This window comes from Lepidochelys kempii, chromosome 5 (genome assembly GCF_965140285.1).
Source record: "Lepidochelys kempii isolate rLepKem1 chromosome 5, rLepKem1.hap1, whole genome shotgun sequence".
In the NCBI taxonomy this organism is placed as follows: Eukaryota; Metazoa; Chordata; order Testudines; family Cheloniidae; genus Lepidochelys; species Lepidochelys kempii.
Window position 1 is genome coordinate 50,420,593 of NC_136384.1, and position 23,934 is coordinate 50,444,526.

General features: G+C 42.4%; 1 protein-coding gene across 3 annotated transcripts in view; it reads right to left on the bottom strand.

Moving 5' to 3' along the window:
• Window positions 1–2,004: 2,004 nt before the first annotated feature.
• Window positions 2,005–23,934, bottom strand: part of PTCD2 (pentatricopeptide repeat domain 2) — a 39,535-nt gene continuing 17,605 nt past the window's right edge. Inside the window, exons 6-10 of one of the 3 annotated variants that reach the window (XM_073344313.2) lie at window positions 22,626–22,717; window positions 17,289–17,402; window positions 14,941–14,979; window positions 8,401–8,514; window positions 2,005–5,061 (exon numbers count right to left, since the gene is read on the bottom strand). In XM_073344313.2, the coding sequence (XP_073200414.1) occupies window positions 4,837–5,061; window positions 8,401–8,514; window positions 14,941–14,979; window positions 17,289–17,402; window positions 22,626–22,717 (584 nt within the window). In that variant the 3' untranslated portion in view covers window positions 2,005–4,836. Of the gene's footprint in view, window positions 5,062–8,400; window positions 8,515–11,805; window positions 12,405–13,357; window positions 13,588–14,940; window positions 15,016–17,288; window positions 17,403–22,625; window positions 22,718–23,934 lie in introns of those variants that run through there. The other 2 variants (XM_073344311.2, XR_012158931.2) reach the window with 2 other exon arrangements.

Genomic DNA, 23,934 nt, shown 5'->3' on the forward strand with positions numbered 1-23,934 from the left:
AAATTCCCCCCACCCACTCTTCTAACCCCACTGCCCCTCATTCCTCCTGAGGCCACCACCTCTCCTGTGCGTCTTCTCCAGGATCCAGGCACCTAATTAGTGGAGCCACACCTGCACAGCTCCACTAATTAAGTGGGTGGCCCTTCATTGTCTCATGTGCAACTGCCCAGATACGCACCTTAGCGGAAACTATCCATGGACCTCCTGAACGGAGCTCACGGACCTCTGGTGGTCCATGGACCACAGTTTGAGAACCTCTGTTTTATACTCTAGCACAGGAGGAGCATGGCCCCAACAGATACTGGTATTCAAAAATAGCATGCACATCTACAGTGGAGCGACACTGACACCATCTCAAAGAACTGGTGTTTTCTTAATGTTTCAGCTCTTGGAGTCACCTGATTACCAGATCCTGGAGCTCCCAGCTTTCGTTAAAAAAAATAAAAATAAAATAAAATAGGATGGCACTAGTCATATGTATTATATTCCATGCCTACCTTAAGCTACACTACAAAGATCTAATGAAGGTTAAAGTTATTTAAACTAGTTATGACCTTGTGTAAAACAGAATCAAGACTTATTTTTTGAGGCCTGGGAACAGTCCTTCTCTTCTACCAATAACATGACAAATGAGGGTTTTGTTGGGAAGGAAAATAAAGTGGGGGGAATCCTAAAATACTCTCTCAAATTACTTGTTGGGAGAGGGAAAATGGACTAAAAAGATATTAAACCAAGAGGAAATGACAGAATGTACAGAGTGACAGTAAAAAGAAAAATCTTTAGAAGGCATCACAGGTGCACATCTTATTTTACTGTGAAAAGTATATGAACATTAATCCCTTGTATAACCTCAAGAGGTACCAACTTTAGTCATCAAGATGGTGCTGAGCCTAAAAGACACTTCTCAAAATTTGATGATTTGCAATAAAACATTTGGAAATTTTCTGTAACTCCTAATGAAAACATTATATATTATTCCCTCTTCTTTGATTATGGGTAGATACCTTCTCATGCATGCCATTCAGAATGCTTTAAACACCTTCTGTCATGAAGTAATGTCAGAGATTATTTTGCTTTAGTAAATTTATTGAGGCAATTTTCCAATTAAATGCCACGGATGTCTGGGTTTTGAGTCTATGCCAATAACCAAACAAAAAATCACTATCAATTAAATCCCCAATTTCCTATTTCAGATTGTTTAAGCAGGCTTGGGTTGCTAGAGGTCAAACACTTCGTTTTGTCATTGTTTTACATGTAATCTCATTAATTAAAAATACCCACTTTTAATCAGACTTTTATATTGCTAGGAGGCATGAGCTGGAGCGCCCTCTGTTGTATGCTGTGTCACATAAGCAGCTAGTGGAAGACAGGAGCATACAGATTTTCTTCTTTCAGTCTATATTGTGCAGCAAAAGGATTTTAGTTTGTTTTAAAAATAAAAATACATAATGTGTGATAGAGCCATCAAACTATCAATGGTTAAAGCGGCATGATCCATCATTTATCTTTTGCGTGAATAACACAATAAAGATAAACAAGGAAATGTCATCAGATTATTTATTACTTTGAAATAGAATATTTCCTTTGTTTTGCAGTCATCTGTCAAGCAAGATAACTCTACCAGTTGAGTTTTGTGACACTGGTTTCTCTTTGTTTTTATGGCTTGTCTTCACAGATTTTTTTATTCTAATTTTTTTAATTTGTATGGTATTTTGTTGTTGTGTCTGGATGCAATATTGTACAGTGTATTGTATAATAGATGGGTACATTGTATCTGTGAAAGGCTTGATTCTCCAGGATTCTGAGCATTCTAACTCCAGTCCAGCAAAGCGCTTAAACGTGTGCTTAGTTTTAAGCATGAATAGTTTCACCGATGGCTCACATGGCCCACATTCAGTCACATTACTCACATAGTTATAATAAGCACGTGGTTAAGTATGCAGCTGAATCAGAACCAGAGCGGTCAGCACTTTGCTCGGCTGAGCCCTAAATTAATAGACAATATTATAATACACTGACGTTTTTTTATTACAACTCCAGGACATGCACAATTTGTGAGACCACTGGCAACTTGCTTAGAACTTGACTACATTTAATTTAAACATAACTGTGCATGAATGTAACAAAGCATAAGAACATAACCATAGAGTTTGCTTGTACTCTTATCTTCCTTGATAGATGAATATGTTTCCAGTTTAAGACTGTTATAGAAATGTTACAGTAAACATCTTGGCAAGTATCAACTTATTCTGAATTTTAGCTACCTTTATTTTTTTTCTCCTCTGAACTTACTATTCGTATTTGGCTGCCTCCTTTATTTTCCACTAAGGCGTTATTTATTCTTTATACCACACAATTTTGGTCCACCATTATTAAGCCCTATAATTTTATTCCGGTGCTGAATTACACAAGCTCATGTTTTCGAGGTCCACACTTCCCTCAGTTTTTTGGAAGGGTGTGGCGCTGCCGGTGTGGTATGTAGCAGTTCTAGGAGAGCATTTCTCAAAGACTGACTCTCTCTTTTTTGCATTATAAGTTTCTTTCCATGATTTTCAAACCTTTCAAAAACACTATCAATACTTATTACAGACTAATAGCGTACTTAAGGGGGAAAAAAGAGCCTCTACTGCTAGGAGATTATTAATCTAATAGACTGATGTATGCTTGATTTTATTTATTACCTAAGAGATATCTAACAGGTAAAGTATATGTGTTTTAAAGTACCAACAAGAGTTAGTCTAGACAATTTTTCATTCTTGCTTTGTTCTAGGCCTAGTAATCTGAAAAAGAGGATTCCCACCTCCCCTCCTATAAACACATGCTTCCCATTTTATACATTCTCAGTTACCATATTCCACCCCTGGTGAGATCATCGCATCTTTGCTTCACTTACAAATGACCATCAAAAGAGGTACCAGATTCAATTACTATAGTCACAGTTTTTCCCTCCTGCCCCTGAGGATAAGGGAGTGTAACCTGGTTTCAGCAACCCTCTCTCTGGTCCCCATTTCTCTTACCTCTATGTTCATACCTCCATGTTCAATAGAGCGATGGGAACAACCAGAGTGGAGAAATGCCCCTCATGCTATTGACATGGTATTCACTTCCATCCTAATCAATACAACGGGGGTGGAGGGTGGGAGAGACAGATTGACAGAAACACTTGGCTGGGCAGATGGAAGCTGGTGACTAACCATGCCCTGTTGGCTTTATCCTCCACTCTGGCAAGATCAAAGAAGAGCAAAGGTGGAGGATTAGTCAGCCATGACCTATGCTGATGGTGGACTTTAGTGGCACAAAATAACATTAAAAATAAACCTTCCAAGTCGCAGACAGGACAGTGGCTTGGATTGGTTTGAAAAACAAAAGAGCGGCCTGGCCAATGAGAAAAGCTGATCTGCAGAATACTGACATACATACCTAGGAACAGCAGCCGTACAAGAAGCACACCTTTTTGTACTAAACATACATTTGGAGATTTACCAAAAGTAATCTAGCAAAACTGAAGAGACATTAGTAATGTAACAAAAACAAGTCATACTATTTTTCATTATACATAAAAGTGCATTTTGCATGAAGCTATTTTTCTCCTAAATGTCAAATGCATCCTTCTGAGTGCATAAACAATACTCTGCTCCTTTCAGTCTAACTTCAATTAACGTTTAGCAATTACTGCGTTGAAACGCAGCCTTTATCAAATACATTTACAAATATTGTATGAATTTGCATTTCAAAAGAAAACATTCTAAGCTTCTTTAGTGTCCATATTGAGTTAGAACTAATGAGAAAATTCCCAATTGAGGATAAGAAGAAAGTTGTCCTGAATCAGTAAGCCAATGAATTACACATCTAACAAAAAGTTAAACATGTTGCACATCAGAACAAGTCTTCCAAAACCAACTGTAATACCAACACAAATGTGTGTGTGTGGTATTTTATCTTGACCACATGCATGTGGTCATGAAACCAGCACACAGACTCCTACATTTCTCAAATCATGGTCTGAACTTCAAATGATTAGGTAAATCCTTTATGCTGCACTTGTGGAGGTCACAAAACCAAGCCCATACCCATGACACTGTTTCCACAGTAACTAATGATGACAATACTAAGGGGACAAAGCAGGAGAAGACTTAGTGAACTAAAGACAAGTTGATAGAGTGAACATGTGCGTCAGCTATGAAATGTGTTGTAGTGTCAGAGCTGCGAGTGGAGTTCTGCACCAAGAAGTGATTGGTTGAGTAAGACGATGCCAGTTTTACACAACTTGTGCCCCACATGTTTTCAGAGTCATACCGGCTCACTTGAATGACTATGCCTCTGACCCTGCATGGGAAGAGTCCTGTTTCTGCATATAGCCCTACTGACTTCAGTGAGGCTACATATAGGTGCAGGGGTCTGCCAGTGTGGATTTTATTGCAGGATCAGGGCCTGCTTTTACTCCTGCTGCTTCTGCAAAGTCAACACAGAGGAGACTGAGTTGGATTCTATTCTTTCTTGTATGTATATTGGATTATTTACTAACTTCCACTGATAGGGCCGATTGTTTCAATATGTGCAAAACCAACCAAAAGCAACAGAGATACATAGATCACCAAGGTCATAACTTGGACTCGTCACTTTTATTATTGGGGAGACTACACAAGAAGGAAAGAACTCTGCTTGACTCTCAGATCCCTGGTTGGGCATGCAGGGCTAGCAGTCGGAAAACACAACACTTGTTTCAAACAAATGGCTTAAAACATCTGTCTGCAAGATAGGGGAAGAAGAGATGCCTTATTCACACATTTTTTAAAGTGATGCTATTGTTAGTATAATTTTCCGTCAAATAGAGAACTACTCAGCTAACAGAGCAGATTTAAGTGGTCTGAAAGTCCGACGGCTCACTTGCTCTTGCTTTAATAACTGCATATGGCGCTTCTTTCCATAAGGAATCTGGCACAGCATGTCATCCAGAGTCAGCTTGGTTACCTGTCCTCTTGCTTGCAGCTTGGCACAGATATCTTCTAAGCCAGCACGAAAAACAGAGTTTTCCTCCAACTCTTCCCTGACTGTAGCCAGCTTTGAAGAAGAGATAATGGCACATTGTAACAGTCCGGCAAATAAAAATCTCATTTAATCATTGCCTTCCAGGCAACACAAACAACCATTCAATAAAAAAAAAGTGGTGACAGTGAGACGCAAGGTTAGCATAACCATCTGCAAGAAGAGATTGTTAAACAGCATGTTACAAGGCAACAGACCACTGACCATGTGTTGAAAACCAATGAACGAGAGTTTATTAGATTAAGAGCTTCTGTAAAGTATCCAAGTATTCTTTTCAGTCCTAGTACAGACTGTAAAAACACAGTTATTTCTTCTTTAAACCCAAGTGGTATAATTGTATCATGGAATCTGTTTCCCAGATCAACACTATAATTTAATGAACGTAATCTAGCATGTTACACTTACAATGCCATCAATAAAAATGAGGCTGCTATAATGCTCAAAAGTTCTGTACACCATGAATCTGTACAAAGAGATGAATTCAGAAGAAAATCTGCTGGATATGGATTTGATGAATAATGCACTCTGCACAGGAAAGGGGTAAGATTTGTGTTTGGTCTTTGACAAGTTTATAAATCTTTTATTTAAAAAACAAAACATTTGTAACCTGGTAAAGAAAATGGAGGGGAAAAAACCCCTGGGAGTTGAGGTTTGATCATGAAAACACTTAAATTACAAAACCAGGATGCTGCTTTTTAAAAACCTTATTTTACATATCTTATTGTGTGTAGTAGTTTAAAAGATACATGTACTACATGATAATGTTTCTACCAACAATTGTGTTTGATACTGACTCTTTCTCCATCACCCCATTAATCCTACAGAAAAGTGTTTAAGCAGATATTTTTGTATTCTGATAATGGCTCAGTCAGTAAACGTGTTCAAAGTGAACAAGTTCAATATGCTGCTAAACATTTGCAGAAAAAGGAAAAGCCGTGCTGCCAAACTCAACTAGATCAGTGTTCTCCTTGAACATATTCTGCCTACTGATTAATATAGTAATGGAATGATAATACTTTTTCTGTAGGAAATCTCAAAATACTTTACAAACAGTAGTAAGCCTCACAACATCCTGATGGGGAAGGTAAGACACAGGGTGTACAATTTTCAAAAGCACTTACATGACTTAGGACACTAAGTTCCACTGATGTTAAACAAGACTTAGGCTAGTAAGGCCTGAATCCACAAAAGTACTTAGGCATCTAAGTCCTGGTTTTAGGTGCTACTGTGATCCACAAAACCCCCAGTTGGCTGCCACCTGACCCTATAGATATCTATGTTTTAGCAGTAAGAAGTTCCCTAGGCACCTAGGTTCTGTCTCTGTGCATGCAAACTGCTGCCTTGCTCTAGGCATCCAGATGCCTCTCTTCTGCCTCAGCTCCACAGAGATCCATAAGCCAGGGGAAGATAAGCATTCCTCTGCTCAACTCGCATGTGGGGTCTGAACCAGCAGGTGTGCTCAGAGGCTGCCTAACTCCCCCCAAAACAGCCAATGGGCGGAGGGGAGGGAGAAGCAGCTTCCTTTAACCACTGGGTGAAAGGTTATGGGTACTCATCCGGGATGTGTGTCCCCACCTCCCGCCCTCTGCCTGCTGAGAAGGGAACTGGGATCTGTCACCTCTCAGGTGAGTGCCCTAACCACTGGACTATAGAATGAGTCTCGCTTTTTCTTTGGCCCAATTAATATTTAATTATTCAATTAAAGAGAAACAACTTCAATAGGACAGATTGAAGGAGACTCACGCGAATATCTTATAGTCCCGTGGTTAGATAACCCATTTCAGAGGTGGCCAGTCCCTGTTCAAATCCCTGCTCCCCCCGACTTAGGTGAAGGGGTGACTTGAACCAGTGGTCTCCCCCATCCCAGGTGAGTACCCTAACCACTGGGATAAAGGTTGTAAGAGGACCTCTTCCTCCAGCTGTTTTGTGTGGAGTCAGGTGGCCTCTGAGCATGCCTACCTGATCAGGCCCTGCATTCGAGTTGGGCGGAGGAGCACCTATCTCCCCCGAGTTGTAGATTGCCAGCAAAGACAGCTGCTTCCCTGCAGCTCAGACTTAGGTGCTTATCTCCTTGAGAGAGGTGGGGTGTAGCACACACCTTTCTCATTGCCATCTCTCACAGGCTAACTTTGGTAGCTCCCCACCTAGCATGCTGGCTTTTGTGGATCTTATACTAAAGTGTCTATCTCTGCCCATTCATTGTATGGGGAGCTCAGGTGCCTAACTCAGGCTTTGTGGACCACAGTGTTGTTCTTATGATTTTGGAGGAGCCTAAAACTTCAGCATTGTGACACTGCGCATCACAATGCCTAAGTTGCTTTGTGCATCTGGGCCTAAGTCACTTCTGAAAATTAAATTTAGGCTCCTAAGTTATTTAGGCACTTTGAAAATTTTACCCAGGGAGAGCAAGTTAGTAGCTTAAGGTCACAAAGGAAGGTTTTGCCAGAGCCATGAATATAAGACAGGTCTCATGATGTCCAGTCCTGTTTTTAAACAAGATCATTCTTCCTCCCCATTCCTATTCAACAGAGCTGTTGTTATGTTTGAAGAGAAACAGAAAAGTTTCTGTTCGGGTTAAGCTATCTAGAACATTAAATACAGTAAGTATAATAGAGAAAGGATGATAAACTAGATAAATGAACAGCATTGACGATGATAATAATGAGGTTTTTGAAGTAATGTTTGTTCTTTCACTTATTTTGTTCAGTATCTGCAAACTATGCTAAAATAATTACTTAAATAAGCCAAAGCACTAGAAAACATGTTGGAGGAAAAGAAAACCTGCTCTGGCAGGGGAAAGGAATCGACTAGATCAGGGATTGGCAACTGATGGTACGCGAGCCAATTTTTAATGGCACGCTGCTGTCTGCTGGGGACACCCAGCCCGCTCAACCCACTCAACCCACCGACCCCAACCCCGCTCAACCCACTTCCGGTCTGGGATTCTGGCTGCTGGCCCCTTGCCAGCCAGGATTCCGGCCGCAGGCCCTGCTCAGCCCACTGCCAGCCTAGGTGGACGGAACCCCAGGCTGGCAGCAGGCTGAGTGGGCCGGCGGTGTAAGATCAGCATTTTAATTTAATTTTAAAAGAAGCTTCTTAAACATTTTGAAAACCTTGTTTACATATGACAATAGTTTAGTTATATACTATAGAGACTTATTGAGAGAGACCTTCTGAAAAACGTTAAAATGTACTATTGGCACGCGAAACCTTAAATTAAAGTGAATAAATGAAGACTCAGCACACCACTTCTAAAAGATGGCTGACCCCTGGACTAGATGATCACCTAATAGGTCTCACCTTCAGTGTTAATGATTCCATGATTTTTAATTAACCAAATTATGGAGTACTCACCACTTGCTCAGAAAACTCAGCTCTTTTCACCAATTGTGAAGTACCTGTATCCAACGCTGCCTCCAGTGTCTGTATAAGGTCTTCTAATGCCCCAGACTTGGCCTGTACAAGAATCTTTTTAAAAAGGAAAAAATAGAAAATCATACACACCACCAAAAAGCATGCTTTAAATGTGTTAAAAGGAGGACATTGGCAAGGATGACAGGACTAAATACAAGCTAACTGTAAAGGTTTAAATTTTTAAATGCTCTATTGATCCTCTACCAATCATGAGGGGAGGACTTAACCAGAAGAGCCTCTACAGTGTAACAACTGGGCCTTGGAAGGTGAACTATGTCATGGAGACAGTGGGCTTCACAGACAGCTATGTTTGTTGCTCTGGGGGAAACTGGTTTTGATTTTACTGACTTATTAACTTCTGAAAATCACATACAAAGGATTTTCCTCATTAAGCTGGTAAAATGTGCAGCTAACGAAAGATTCACTGCATGTACATGTGCACAGAGCCGAGGCAGGGCTTGGGTGGAACTGGGCAGGGCTAGCTATAAAGTTTACTTAAGAGTTTTTGCCTGTCTAAATCGTGGTGTTTTAAAAGTGCAGTTTTAGAGGGGAGAAAACAGCATTATTAAAGTAACTTGCCCAAGGGCCCAGAGTAAAAGCAATAGCTGAATGAGAATTGGGTCCCAGCTGTATCCTCACCAAACTAGGTCATGCAGCCCCTCTCTCTGTTACTACAAATATTCAATAAAAACGAACTATTTTTGTTAACAATCCAGAATGTGACTTATTTTTAAAAGTGACCATGACAGAAACAGCGGAGTCCATTTTTGGAGCAGCCCATTGCATCATTAAAATACTTACAAGGTACTAAAAACCAGATTCTTCTCCACTGCCTTGCACCTTGTGTAGTCATTCACACTTGAACAATGCAAGGGCAAAGTAAGTAAAACAGTGTTGTCTTTCTTTTAGCCTATATCTACACTACGAAATTAGGTCGAATTTATAGAAGTCGGTTTTGTAGAAAGCGTTTTTATACAGTTGATTGTGTGTGTCCCCACACAAACGGTCTTAGTGCATTTATCCAGCATTTAGTCGGTGGAGTGCATCCACAGTACTGAGGCAACTGTCGACTCCCGGAACGTTGCACTGTGGGTAGCTATCCCACAGTTCCCCCAGTCTCTGCTGCCCATTTAAATTCTGGGTAGAAATCCCAATGCCTGATGGGGCAAAAACATTGTTGTGGGTGGTTCTGGGTACATATCGTCAGGCCCCCCTTACCTCCCTCCCTCCGTGAAAGCAACGGCAGACAATTGTTTCACGCCTTTTTTCCTGGGTTACCCGAGCAGACGCCATACCAAGCATGGAGCCCGCTCAGTTCACCATCACCATATGTCTCCTGGGTGTTGGCAGACGTGGTACTGCATTGCTACACAGCAGCAGTTTATTGCCTTTTGGCAGCAGACAGTGCAGTATGACTGGTAGTCATCACTGATGTACTCCAGGGTGCTCTTTTAACCAACCTTGGTGAGGTCAGGGGCGCCTGGGCAAACATTGGAGTGACTCAGCCAGGTCATTACCCTTTTAAGTTTCGTCTCATGGTGATTCAGTCCTGCTGGTAGTCCTACTGCACTGTCTTTTAATGAACAGCCAGGAGCTGACGATGGCCAGCAGTCATACTGCATCATCTTCTGCCAGCAAGATGTATAAAGATAGATGAAGTGGATCAAAACAAGAAATAGACCAGATTTGATTTGTATTCATTTTCTCCTCCCTCCCCCCGTGAAATCAACGGCCTGCTAAACTCAGGGTTTTGAGCTCTATCCTTGAGGGGGCCATTCTGTTTCTCCTTGATACAAAGCCACCCCCTTTGTTGATTTTAATTCCCTGTAAGCCAACGCTGAAAGCCATGTTGTCAGTCGCTCCTCCCTCCATCAAAGCAACGGCAGACAATCGTTTCGCGCCTTTTTTCAGCGCAGACGCCATAGCACTGGGACCATGGAGCCCACTCAGATCACCGTGGCAATTATGAGCACTATAAACACCGCGTGCATTATCCAGCAGGATATGCAGGACTATAACCTGCAAGAAAAGCAAAACCAGGCAAGGAGGAGGTGACTGCAGTGTGGTGACGAGAGTGATGACGACATGGACACAGACTTCTCACAAAGTACAGGCCCCTGCAATGTGCATATCATGGTATCAATTGGGCAGGCTCATGGCGTGGAACGCCGATTCTGGGCCCGGAAACAAGCACAGAGTGGTGGGACCGCATAGTGTTGCGGGTCTGGGACGATTCCTAGTGGCTGCGAAACTTTCGCATGCATAAGGGCACTTTCATGGAACTTTGTGACTTGCTTTCCCCTGCCCTGAAGTGCAAGAATACCAAGATGAGAGCAGCCCTCACAGTTGAGAAGCGAGTGGCGATAGCCCTGTGGAAGCTTGCAACGCCAGACAGCTACCACTCAGTTGGGAATCAATTTGGAGTGGGCAAATCTACTGTGGGGGCTGCTGTGATCCAAGTAGCCAATGCTATCCCTCAGCTGCTGATATCAAGGGTAGTGACTCTGGGAAACGTGCAGGTCATTTGTAGACTTTGCTACAATGGGATTCCCTAACTGTGGTGGGGCCATAGACAGAACCCATATCCCTATCTTTGCACCGGAGCACCAAGGCAGCGAGTACATAAACCGCAAGGGGTACTTTTCAATGGTGCTGCAAGCACAGGTGGATCACAAGGGACATTTCACCAACATCAACGTGGGATGGCCGGGAAAGGTACAGGATGCTTGCATCCTCACAAACTCTGGTCTGTTTCAAAAGCCGCAACAAGGGACTTACTTTCCAGACCAGAAAATTACTGTTAGGGATGTTGAAATGCCTATAGTTATCCTTGGGGACCCAGCCTACCCCTTGCTCCCATGGCTCATGAAGCCATACAGAGGCAGCCTGGACAGTAGCCAGGAGCTGTTCAACTGTAGGCTGAGCAAGTGCAGAATGGTGGTAGACTGCGCATTTGAGCATTTAAAAACACGCTGGCACAGTTTACTGACTCGGTTAGACCTCAGCGAAACCAGTATTCCCATTGTTATTACTGCTTGCTGTACACTCCACAATATCTGTGAGAGTAAGGGGGAGATGTTTATGGCGGGGCGGGAGGTTGAGGCAAATCGCCTGGCCACTGATTACGCGCAGCCAGACACCAGGGTGGTTAGAAGAGTACAGGAGGGCGCAGTGCGCATCAGAGAAGCTTTGAAAACCAGTTTCAGGAATGGCCAGGCTATGGTGTGAAAGTTCTGTTTGTTTCTCCTTGATGGAGGCCCCCCGCCCTGGTTTCACTTTACTTTCTGGTAAGCTACGCACCCTCCCCTCCCCTCCCCTCCCCCCTTTGATCACCGCTTGCAGAGGCAATAAAGTCATTGTTGCTTCACATTCATGCATTCTTTATTTATTCATCACGCAAATAGGGCGATAACTGCCAAGGTAGCCCAGGTGGGGTGGTGGAGGAGGGAAGGACAAGGCCACACAGCACTTTAAAACTTTAAACCTTATTGAATGCCAGCCTCCTGTTGCTTGGCCAATCCTCTGGGGCGGAGTGGCTGGGTGGACAGAGGCCCCCCCACCGCATTCTTGGGCGTCTGGGTGAGGAGGCTATGGAACCTAGGGTGGAGGGTGGTTACACAGGAGCGGTAGCAGCGGTCTGTTCTCCTGGTGCCTTTCCTGCAGCTCAACCATACGCTAGAGCATATGAGTTTGATCCTCCAACAGCCTGAGCATTGACTCCTGCCTTCTTTCAGCAAGCTGACGCCACCTACCATATTCAGCCCGCCACCTCTCCTCGCGGTCATATTGTGTTTTCCTGCACTCTGAGATTATCTGCCTCCATGTATTTTACTGTGCTCTGTCAGTGTGGGAGGACAGCATGAGGTCAGAGAACATTTCATCACAAGTGCGTTTTTTTTGCCTTCTAATCTTCGCTAGCTTCTGGGAAGGAGAAACATATCCAGCTGATGGAGAAAAAAAAAAGGGAGAGTGGTAGTTAAAAAGACATATTTTATAGAACAATGGGTACACTCTTTCATGGTAAACCTTGCTGTTAACATTACATAGCACATGTGCTTTTATTACAAGGTTGCATTTTGCCTCTTATTGAGGTATGCCGGTTTGGTGTGAGAGATCACTCATGCAAGGCCGGGCAGCAGAATTCAGCTTGGAGGTAGCCACGGTAAGCCACAGTCTTTTGGCTTCTTTAACCTTCATAACATGTGGGAATGGCTTCAAACAGCAGCGCCCTCATTTCCCATAGCAAACAGCCATTGGGTTGCCCATTAAAAATGGGTTGGCCATTTAAAAGGAGGGGCTGCGGTTTCCGGGTTCACATGCAGCAGAAATCCAACTAACCCCCCCCTCTGGACACACACCCACCCACCCACCCAATTCTCTGGGATGATGACTTCACCCCTCCCCCACCGCACGGCTAACAGTGGGGAAGATTTCTGTGCAGCCACAGGCAAACAGCCCAGCAGGAATGGGCACCTCTGAATGTCCGCTTTCTAAAACCACCCTATTTCAACCAGGTGACCATTAATGATATCATTCTCCTGAGGGTAACATAGAGAGATAAAGAACGGATGTTGTTTGAATGCCAGCAAACACCGGGACCAAATGCTGCAATGCTTTGTTCTGCAATGATTCCCGACTACATGCTACTGGCCTGGCGTGGTAAAGTGTCTTACCGTGGAGGACGGAATAAGGCTGCCCTCCCCAGAAACCTTCTACAAAGGCTTTGGGAGTACATCAGGAGAGCTTTATGGAGGTGTCCCTTGAGGATTTCTGCCCTGTCCCCAGACACGTTAACAGACTTTTGCAGTAGCCGTACTGACCTCGAATGCCAGGGCAAATTAATCATTAAACACACTTGTTTTTAAACGATGTATAATATTTACAAAGGTACACTCACCAGAGGTCCTTCTCCGCCTTCAGGGTCTTGGAGCCTGCCTTGTGTGGGTTCGGGGGGTACTGGCTCCAGGTTCAGGGTGAAAAACAGATCCTGGCTGTTGGGGAAACCGGTTTCTCCGCTTCCTTGTTGTAAGCTATCATCTTCCTCGCTCTCAAAACCCGCTTCCGTGTTGCCTGCCACTCCTTGGACGGAGTCAAAGCACAGGGTTGGGGTAGTGGTGGCTGCACCCCCTAGAATGGCATGCAGCTCATCAGAGAAGCGGCATGTCTTGGGCTCTGAACCAGAGCGGCTGTTTGCCACTCTGGTTTTTTGATAGGCTTGCCTGAGCTCCTTAATTTTCACGTGGCACTGCTGTGGGTCCCTGTTATAACCTCTGTCCTTCATGCCCTTGGAGATTTTTTTTTCAAATATTTTGGCATTTCGTCTTTTCGGAGTTCTGCCAGCATGGATTTGTCTCCCGACACAGCGATCAAATCCCGTACCTCCCGTTCAGTCCATGCTGGAGCTTTTCGGCAATTCTGGGACTGCATGGTCTCCTGTGATGATGAACTCTGCATGGTGACCTGTGCAGGTGAGCTCACCTCACTGGCCAAACAGGAAATGAAATTCAAAAGTTCGCGGGCCTTTTCCTGTCTACCTGGCCAGTGCATCTGAGTTGAGAGCGCTGTCCAGAGCGATCACAACTGAGCACTCTGGGATAGCTCCCGGAGGCCAATACCGTCAAATTGCGTCCACAGTACCCCAAATTTGACCCGGCACGGCCGATTTCAGCGCTAATCCCCTCGTCGGGGGGTGAAGTAAAGAAATCGATTTTAAGAGCCCTTTAAGTCAAATAAAGGGCTTTGTCATGTGGACGGGTGCAGGGTTAAATCAAGATAATGCTGCTAAATTCGACCTAAACTCGTAGTGTAGACCAGGCCTTAGACCTTGTCTATGCTACAGGTTACTTTGGTATAATTTATCTCACTAAAGAGTGTGAATAATCCACACCCCTGAGCAATGTAAGTTCTACTGACCTAAACGCTGGTGCAGACAGCTTCTTCCACTGACATAGCTACCACTGCTCTCAGAGGCAGGAGTTATTAAGCTCTCTCCTGTCAGCTTAGAGACTCCACACCGCAAGCATTATAGTGCCTAGCACAATGGAGTCCTGATCCATAACTAGGGCTCCTATAGGCTACAGTATTACAAATAATAAACAAATAAATAATAAGCACCAAATCAGAGGGGTGGCATTTTACATCCAGACTGCGCTCATTTTGCAGATGTGTGATTTATCTGCAATCCCAAAATCACCAATGTTTTTTACATTCCTAAATACACATGCTCGATTCCTCTGAGCTCTTTCAGCTAAAGGTACTAAAAGTGCTATCATACATAGACATCAACAGGTATTACATAGTCCTGCCTTGAGTGCAGGGGACTGGACTAGGTGACCTCTCAAGGGCCCTTCCAGTCCTACACCTCTATGATTACACAAGATGCAAGAGACAGTAGAAACTCAGGGTCTAAATGTATACGTAACTCCTTTAGTATATTTCGCTGCATAAGCCTATGTGAATATGCAAAATAAGCACACTTACATTAAGATTACTGCATAGTCTGCCCTCTGTGTTCATGATCTGAGAATAAAAGGACCGGGCTTTTACCGCATCATTCTAGAAGGAAGGAAGAAAGAAAAAAAACCACCACCCCCCGAACAAATATCAAGTTATGCTTGTACAAAACCTAATTTTATTACAAAAACTTAAAAACAGCTAGCTTGTACAGCCTCCCAATTAAATATCCACACACCCCCACCCATGCTCTTTCAAAATATTCCAAAAGACCCACTCATTCTATGTAGTGTTCACTCTGTAAGAAACACACCCTGCTCAGTGTTTCTTTCGTCATGAAGCTCTCTATGGTAGCATCTTGAGCCTTTAGAATTTAAGGCCCTAGTTCAGCAAGGTACTGAAGGGTGTGTAGCTTGGAGACAATAGGACTTTCACCTCCTTAAATACCTTGCCGAACTGCTGGAAAGGGGAGCTCTTAACTGTTCAGTGCTTTAACATTGTGGACATAGCCAGGCACATTTACTATGCTATATAAATCAGCTAATTTGTCATACAATACAATGTTACAGTACTATTATTATATGGCAGCACTGATGTGTGATCAAATCACTATATACGCTTCTTAAGCACATAATGCAACATGATGTCATAGTCCCCATATCTTCAGGAATATGGAGGTATGTCCAAGAGTGCTGTTCCATTTGTAAAACAGGAATTTAAAATATTTTAGTGAGCAAAATAAAGACATTATGAATACAAAAGAATGAGACTCCATACTTGTACGTGGAATGAGATTTTGGTTTTAACCTAAAGGCCATGGAAAGAAGTCCACATCACGAGAAGCACCACCACAACAGATACTAATAAAAGTACCCCTGTTGATATTATCATTCCGTCTCTATGCTCATAGAGATGCACCACAGGGGCCAAGGATTGAATGAGCATGGAGACTGAATATTTAAATACCACTTTACACAGTCAAATCACTATACACACACATCAACTAATTAGTCCTTAGAACACTCTGGTGAGATAGAAAGTATAATTCCCATTTTACACATGGGGAAAGTGACACAGAGAGGGTTAATGAATTGCTCAAGATTGCATAACAATCCACTGTGAGAACTGGGATTAGAACTCAGAATTTTCTAATTCCTCGATCCTCCAGACTATGCTGCCTCAGACACCTAAAGGTGGTCCCTTCTATGTCAGGTTTGGAGCATGCTGTCAGGGCAGCATAGAGATATCGGCACTGCCTCTGTAGGTGCTGTTCCTATTTTGTGGTATTCTGTTTCAGTTTCGAAAGCTGTTAGTAGACAACTAATTTACAGCAGTCTTTGTATTTATGTTACTATTTCTGTGGGTATTTAGTTATTACCAAAGGGCTTTGTTAATTTTTTCATTGATTCACAGATGAAAAGGGACCATTGCGATCATCTAGACCTGTCATGTAACAAGGGCTATAGAACTTCCCCAAAGTATTTCCTAGAGCATAACTGAACTTACAGTTCTCTCTGTCTCACACACACACCCCAATAGCAAGGAAGTCATGAGTTAAGCCATCAATAACACCCTCCCCAACATCTTCAGGGCAGGGTCCACGTTTATGTCTTTGGCCTCTGAGCACTACTTTTGTTAACAGCCATCTCAATTCATACTATGTTGGGATTTTGCATTAACAGGGTTTGATAAGTTTATGGAAGGGATGATATGATGGGATAGCCTAATTTTGGCAATTAATTGATCTTCAACTATTGGCAATACATATGCCCAATGGCCTGTGATGGGATGTTAGATGGGGTGGGATCTGAGTTACTACAGAGAATTCTTTCCTGGGTGTCTGGCTGGTGAGTCTTGCCCACATGCTCAGGGTGTAGCTGATCACCATATTTGGGGTCGGGAAGGAATTTTCCTCCAGGGCAGATTGGAAGAGGCCCTGGGGGAGGGGGGTTGCCTTCCTTTGCAGCGTGGGGCATGGGTCACTTGCTGGAGGATTCTCTGCACCTCAAAGTTTTTAAACCACGATCTGAGGACTTCAGTAGCTCAGATAGGTTAGAGGTTTGTTACAGGAGTGGGTGGGTGAGATTCTGTGGCCTGCGTTATGCAGGAGGTCAGACTAGACGATCATAATGGTCCCTTCTGACCTTAAAGTCTATGATTCTATGAAATAACTGTGCACTGGACTGAATATGTATTCTAGGATTTCAAAATTTCCACACATTTTAAAGGGCAGTTACATTATTCTCTTTTTTCAGAGGCCTAATCACAATGAAAGGCAGACACACCTCCTTCTTTTTCCTTTTCCTTCTGCTTGCTACCATATTGCACAGAAAGTCAACAGAATCAAAGACTAAATAAAAATAAAACCCCAGTACCTGTTTCAGAGCAAACGCTACAGCAAAGCAGTATGCTCGTCTTGACATGTTATCTCCTTTTAACTGAGCCTCTTCAAATAACTTTGTGCAGATTTTGCAAGACTCTGGGCTGTTCTGTGTAGACATTTAAATCCACATTGTAATTGTCCATTTAGAGAAGCAGCAAATGCTTCACATGATTTCAGAATTTTATTAGCTAGATTGCATATAAAAATTTATGCGTCATAAGACTAACAAGACAAACATCTTTTCAAATGGTCATCACACCTGAACCAAACTACACCACACTACAGGGCAGATTCTGTGCTGCGCTTCCTGAGAAGGTCAGCACCAAAGGTATAATCAAGGGGAGGCACGATCGTGGGAGCAAAGCTGACTTTAAACCACCTTTGCATTGCCCTGATTGTGGGCTGCTCAGAGGGCTAAAACGGCCCCATGAACCATTGTGCTTAGCGCTATGGACACTGCCCCTCCCACCGCCAGCATGCCTCCTAAGCAAATGGACTTTTCATCATTACATTGCTTTGTGAGCTGCATTGGATCTCAAAGGAAACCAACATGCTTTCTAGATATCATTAATCTAAAAGAAGTCTGTACCCAGGCACTTGAGAATTCATTGTTTCCATAAGAATTATTACAGAATACATTTTGAAAGATTGTTCTATAGGAGGAATTCTAATATTGCTTAGATTTTTGCTAGTTCTTCAGTATGGATAACTTGCATTATTTCTTGGAAATAAATAATCACATAGATGTTCCACTAATGCCTTAAACATACACTCTGTTAGGGCCAGCTGCTACAAAGACTTACACACACACACTTAACTTTATGCACACAAGTAGTCCCACTGAAGTGAGCAGGATCAGGGCCTTTCTGTGCGGATCGATGTGCCAAAGGAACTCATTGATATTACATCACTATTTTCAATGGGATCATATAATTTGTTTGTCCATGTATTTTCTGCTTAGTTAATCACCTTCAATTGTTTTTTCTAATATTTGTTCCTGCTTTCTGTTGCCACGACTTCAAGAGTTACACCTGCGATGTAGCCGCTGACTGTTTTATGATTTGGGTCTTTCAGTGTTTAAGGCTGTTATTTTATTATAGTGATGGATAGTCTTCACTACTGTTAATGATCCTTCATTTGTTATTTTATTTAAAGTATGTTTTTGGAGACTTATTCCAATGATTAGCAAACAGACTTATTATCTAAAGATTTTGTTCTCCGTAAGAGAGGTACTGCCCTTCATGGCAGCAACAGAAAAGACTACCTGTTGAAATCAGATGATAGCCATCCCTTACAATAATTTGAAATATTCAGTTTTCTAACCTTAAAAACACTTCTGTGCAAAGAGTAAACAACAATTCCTTTTTTTTATCCATGAGCAATAATCCCATCTTTAAATCCTATCTATCTATCTATATATCTATCTCTGAGCAGGTTCCTGGTATTGCTATTCAAAATAAATCTATACAGCTATAATTACGCATTACTATTACTTATAGTAGCATCATAATTTTACATCCTAAGGCTGTCAACTTTAGAGAGTTTCTCCTTGTAAGAGTGTGCTTATCGCTTTCCTGAAGCTTCCTATATTGCAGTATTAACAGTAGTACTTTGAACTTCTATAGAGCTTCTGGAATATGCTTTCCCCAAACCATCATTTTAGCATGTACCACTTTAAGAGACGGATGGCAGAATCAATGAAAGACTAAAATTTCAAATAATCTCCTTTCAATCATCTTTAGCGCATAAAGGGCTACCCTGGCATATCCCCTTATCAAAGGCACCTTGTCTTTAATGAAATGGCAAAAGTATTATTGCTATTAAATTTTAACTGGGTGATAGTGGGCGCCCCATCATCTCAGGCATTGGCACCCTGACAGCAGGATTGTCTGGCTATGTAGACTCCCTCCTCAGGCCCTACGCTACCAGCACTCCCAGCTACCTTCGAAACACCACTGACTTCCTGAGGAAACTACAGTCCATCGGTGATCTTCCTGATAACACCATCCTGGCCACTATGGATGTAGAAGCCCTCTACACCAACATTCCACACAAAGATGGACTACAAGCCGTCAAGAACACTATCCCCGATAATGTCACGGCTAAACTGGTGGCTGAACTTTGTGACTTTGTCCTTACCCGTAACTATTTTACATTTGGGGACAATGTATACCTTCAAATCAGCGGCACTGCTATGGGTACCCGCATGGCCCCACAGTATGCCAACATTTTTATGGCTGACTTAGAACAACGCTTCCTCAGCTCTCGTCCCCTAACGCCCCTACTCTACTTGCGCTATATGGATGACATCTTCATCATCTGGACCCATGGAAAAGAAGCCCTTGAGGAATTCCACCATGATTTCAACAATTTCCATCCCACCGTCAACCTCAGCCTGGTCCAGTCCACACAAGAGATCCACTTCCTGGACACTACAGTGCTAATAAACAATGGTCACAAAAACACCACCCTATACCGGAAACCTACTGACCGCTATTCCTACCTACATGCCTCCAGCTTTCACCCTGACCACACCACACGATCCATTGTCTACTGCCAAGCTCTGCGATACAACCGCATTTGCTCCAACCCCTCAGACAGAGACAAACACCTACAAGAGCTCTATCAAGCATTCTTACAACTACAATACCCACCTGCGGAAGTGAAGAAACAGATTGATAGAGCCAGAAGAGTTCCCAGAAGTCACCTACTACAGGACAAGCCTAACAAAGAAAATAACAGAACGCCACTAGCCGTCACCTTCAGCCCCCAACTAAAACCCCTCCAACGCATTATTAAGGATCTACAACCTATCCTGAAGGACGACCCAACACTCTCACAAATCTTGGGAGACAGGCCAGTCCTTGCTTACACACATCCCCCCAACCTGAAGCGAATATTCACCAGTAACCACATACCACACAACAGAACCACTAACCCAGGAACCTATCCTTGCAACAAAGCCCGTTGCCTACTGTGTCCACATATCTATTCAGGGGACACCATCACAGGGCCTAATAACATCAGCCACACTATCAGAGGCTCGTTCACCTGCACATCTACCAATGTGATATATGCCATCATGTGCCAGCAATGCCCCTCTACCATGTACATTGGTCAAACTGGACATTCTCTACGTAAAAGAATAAATGGACACAAATCAGATGTCAAGAATTACAACATTCATAAACCAGTCGGAGAACACTTCAATCTCTCTGGTCACGCGATTACAGACATGAAAGTTGCGATATTACAACAGAAAAACTTCAATACCAGACTCCAGCGAGAGACTGTTGAATTGGAATTCATTTGCAAATTGGATACAATTAACTTAGGCTTGAATAGAGACTGGGAGTGGCTAAGTCATTATGCAAGGTAACCTATTTCCCCTTGTTTTTTCCTACCGTCCCCCCCCCCCCCCCAGACGTTCTTGTTAAACCCTGGATTTGTGCTGGAAATGGCCCACCTTCATTATCATACACATTGTAAGGAGAGTGATCACTTTAGATAAGCTATTACCAGCAGGAGAGTGGGGTGGGGGGACAGAAAACCTTTTGTAGTGGTAAACACCCATTTTTTCATGGTTTGTATGTATAAGAACATCTTCTGTATTTTCCACAGTATGCATCTGATGAAGTGAGCTGTAGCTCACGAAAGCTTATGCTCAAATAAATTGGTTAGTCTCTAAGGTGCCACAAGTACTCCTTTTCTTTTTACTCCTCAGTTCATCCTCCTTTAGCTATGTTCAATAAGTGAGGATGGGCCAGGTTCTTCTAAAAGCATGGCTAGGGCCAAAAGCAGTAGAAATCAAGCATCTCCACTGAACCTTTGCAGGATGCTACACTCTTGTGTGTGCAATGAAACCAAATTCTTCAGCAGCTCTTTGCAGCAGACTATACAAGGAGATTCATTAGAATTTTAGGGGTATGAACAGCAGGATCCTCTAGCCCAAAATTACATATGTTGACATGTTGCGGGGGGGTGGGAGGGGTGTAGAAGCAGTGGACTGTATGTGTTGCTGGTACTCCTCAAAACCTATTGCATGCCAGCTACTGCAGGTAGGGGCTAAGGATGCCTTAGAGATGTTGGACTGGTATAAGTTAAGATCAAAGCCCTTTAATGGGGGGTTGCTCCTTGGTCCATGATATGGTCCTATATAATTACTAACTTATTACAGTAGATACCTAGTAGCAACCTCTATAATTTAGATTACAAAACAGTTTGATTATATCCCAAGTTTTTAGATGCTCATAACTTCCCAAATATTAACTTTCTACATTTAAATTATTAGGTCTGGGCTTCAAATCTGCCTGTAGGCAAAGGTCCCCACCTTTTTTTACACAGTGGACAATCTCCTCTCCCATTCTTGAGCACTTTCCACCTCCCATCCTATAGGCCATCAAATATCATCACCATGTGACCAGCCAGCTCTCCATGGACCACCTGAAGGTGCTCCTCAGGCCACTGGAGATCACAGTTTGAGAACGCTTGACTGTAAAACTCACTACCATGATAGTGTTTTAGGTCAACTCTTTTTCTTGAGTGCAATTAAAAAAATATCTCCTACATTTAGCTGAAAAATTCTGGGCAACGGAGTTTACTGTGGAGTCATTATTCCGGAGCCAGTGGCTGTATTACCAAAAAGCATGGTGGAAAACTAAGTATGGATTTCTGACAGAGCTATAACTAATGGAGGACAATCTTTTCTAGGGTGGCACACATACCAGAAAAAATATTGTGTTAATATCCTTAACATTTCATTTTTGCAGAACTGGGTTCAAATTTAGAGAGAAACAGAGAATATCAGTGACACCAATTTGGGTGCCTCAGTCTAGTCTGTAGATAATGTTTGCCTATAATGTAAAATTAGTGAATGATTTGAGCATACACTGACATTTCTGCAAGGAGCAGATATTCCAGGAAATAACAAGTGCTGAATGCCAAGTTTGGAGTGTGTTATAGTAGCAGAACTGCCATTGAATGAGGCAGGAGTCCTGTGGAAAAAATAGTATGTAATCATATAATAATAGACTGAATCATAATACATGTGCACAAGGGAGATGAATTACGGTTGCATAAGAAATCTTAATTCTGGCACTTCCTAACTTATGAGTGCTCAACTTTGCAAATTTAACATTTTTTTTGTGGTGTGTGCAATATATATTGTACACTTGACAAAGAAGCCATCTATGATTGACTTACGTATCCAACTGAAGTGTTTGCAGCAGATGAGAAACAATGGCAGGGTATCAAATAGAAATTTTAAAGATAAATCTAATTAAAATAAAATACCAAAACACTTCTTCAGGGAAATAATGAAACCTTTTACCAGTTTGTAGCATATTGCAAATGCAAGTAAATAGGTGTCTTTGATTAATTTTACATGTTGTTTTCTCATTTCTCCCAGCACTTCCAAGGCACCTGCCAAAAAACAGATATTCATCCAGTAGTTAAGTACTTCACTAATTGGGGTTCTTATACTTAATGCATAACCCATCTACCACTGAAAACGCAAGATTACAATATGATATGAGCCCAACTAAAATGTTGCTGCAGATTAAGATCTATTAGTCTAAAAAGAGATTTTACATATAAATGATATATTTTCAGAAACCTTGCATCAGTGTTACGTGGTTTAAACTGTTGCTTTACAAGAGGGATGTGATGAATACTTGATTTGGATTCAATTTGTATCTAAATCCTGTCTTATTGTCACATCAATATTCATACAAATGTGATTCTCATATCATATGCCTGCCTATCAGCCTCTCAGATCCCAAGAGACACCATGCGGTAGCCATTTTAAAAAAATGGCCAAACTCCCTTCACCAACCCTGTACAGAATTCCCACAAGCTCCCAGCTGCTTCTCTACACCCTGACCCTGTATCCAGTCTCTAATCTGTTCATTTCCAGGGTAGCTTGCCTTCCTGACCTACTGACCCTGGCAATATTTGAAATCAGATTTGCCAAATGCCAAGACATTGTACTGTGTATACTGCAAATTCCAAAAAAAGGATTTGTCCCAACCTTCCTTTACATTATGCTTTAGATTTTCATGTTAGAAAATCCTTTTTAGGCCACATGTGACGCCTCCCAGGTCTTCATATAGGGAGAGATTGTGGTTTTAAAGACAATGGCAGTGTTGTGGGGGAGACCCTCTGACTGTATGTGTTTCAGATCAAACAAACAGAGCCTCTGAACAATTTTCTTACAAACATTTTTTTCCACATGCTGTAACACCCACAAAAATGCCTGAATAAATTTTCTTCAAACTTCCCCATCCCACAAACAAAACAAAGTGGGGGCGGGGGGAGGGGGGGAAGCATGAGAAATTTCAGTCTAAAGGACATTTTTAGAGAAGTTAAGCCCCTTGAAAACAGGAGTCAAAAACAAAAGGCTCTTGCCTCAACCATAATTGTACAGTATTGTTAATGGGAGGCTAGAGTGCTGCTGCAAGTACTTAATGAGTACACATTATGGAGCCCTTTGAATGCTGTTGCAGACTGCTGTGCAGCTTTCAAATCCAAGAGCGATCACATATGGCTCAGCGAGCCAAAAGGAGCACACTGTTCAGTGTTCTGTATAGCTTTAAAATAGATTCATGGTTATATTTCAGAAGTGTATCTTGCTCAAAATG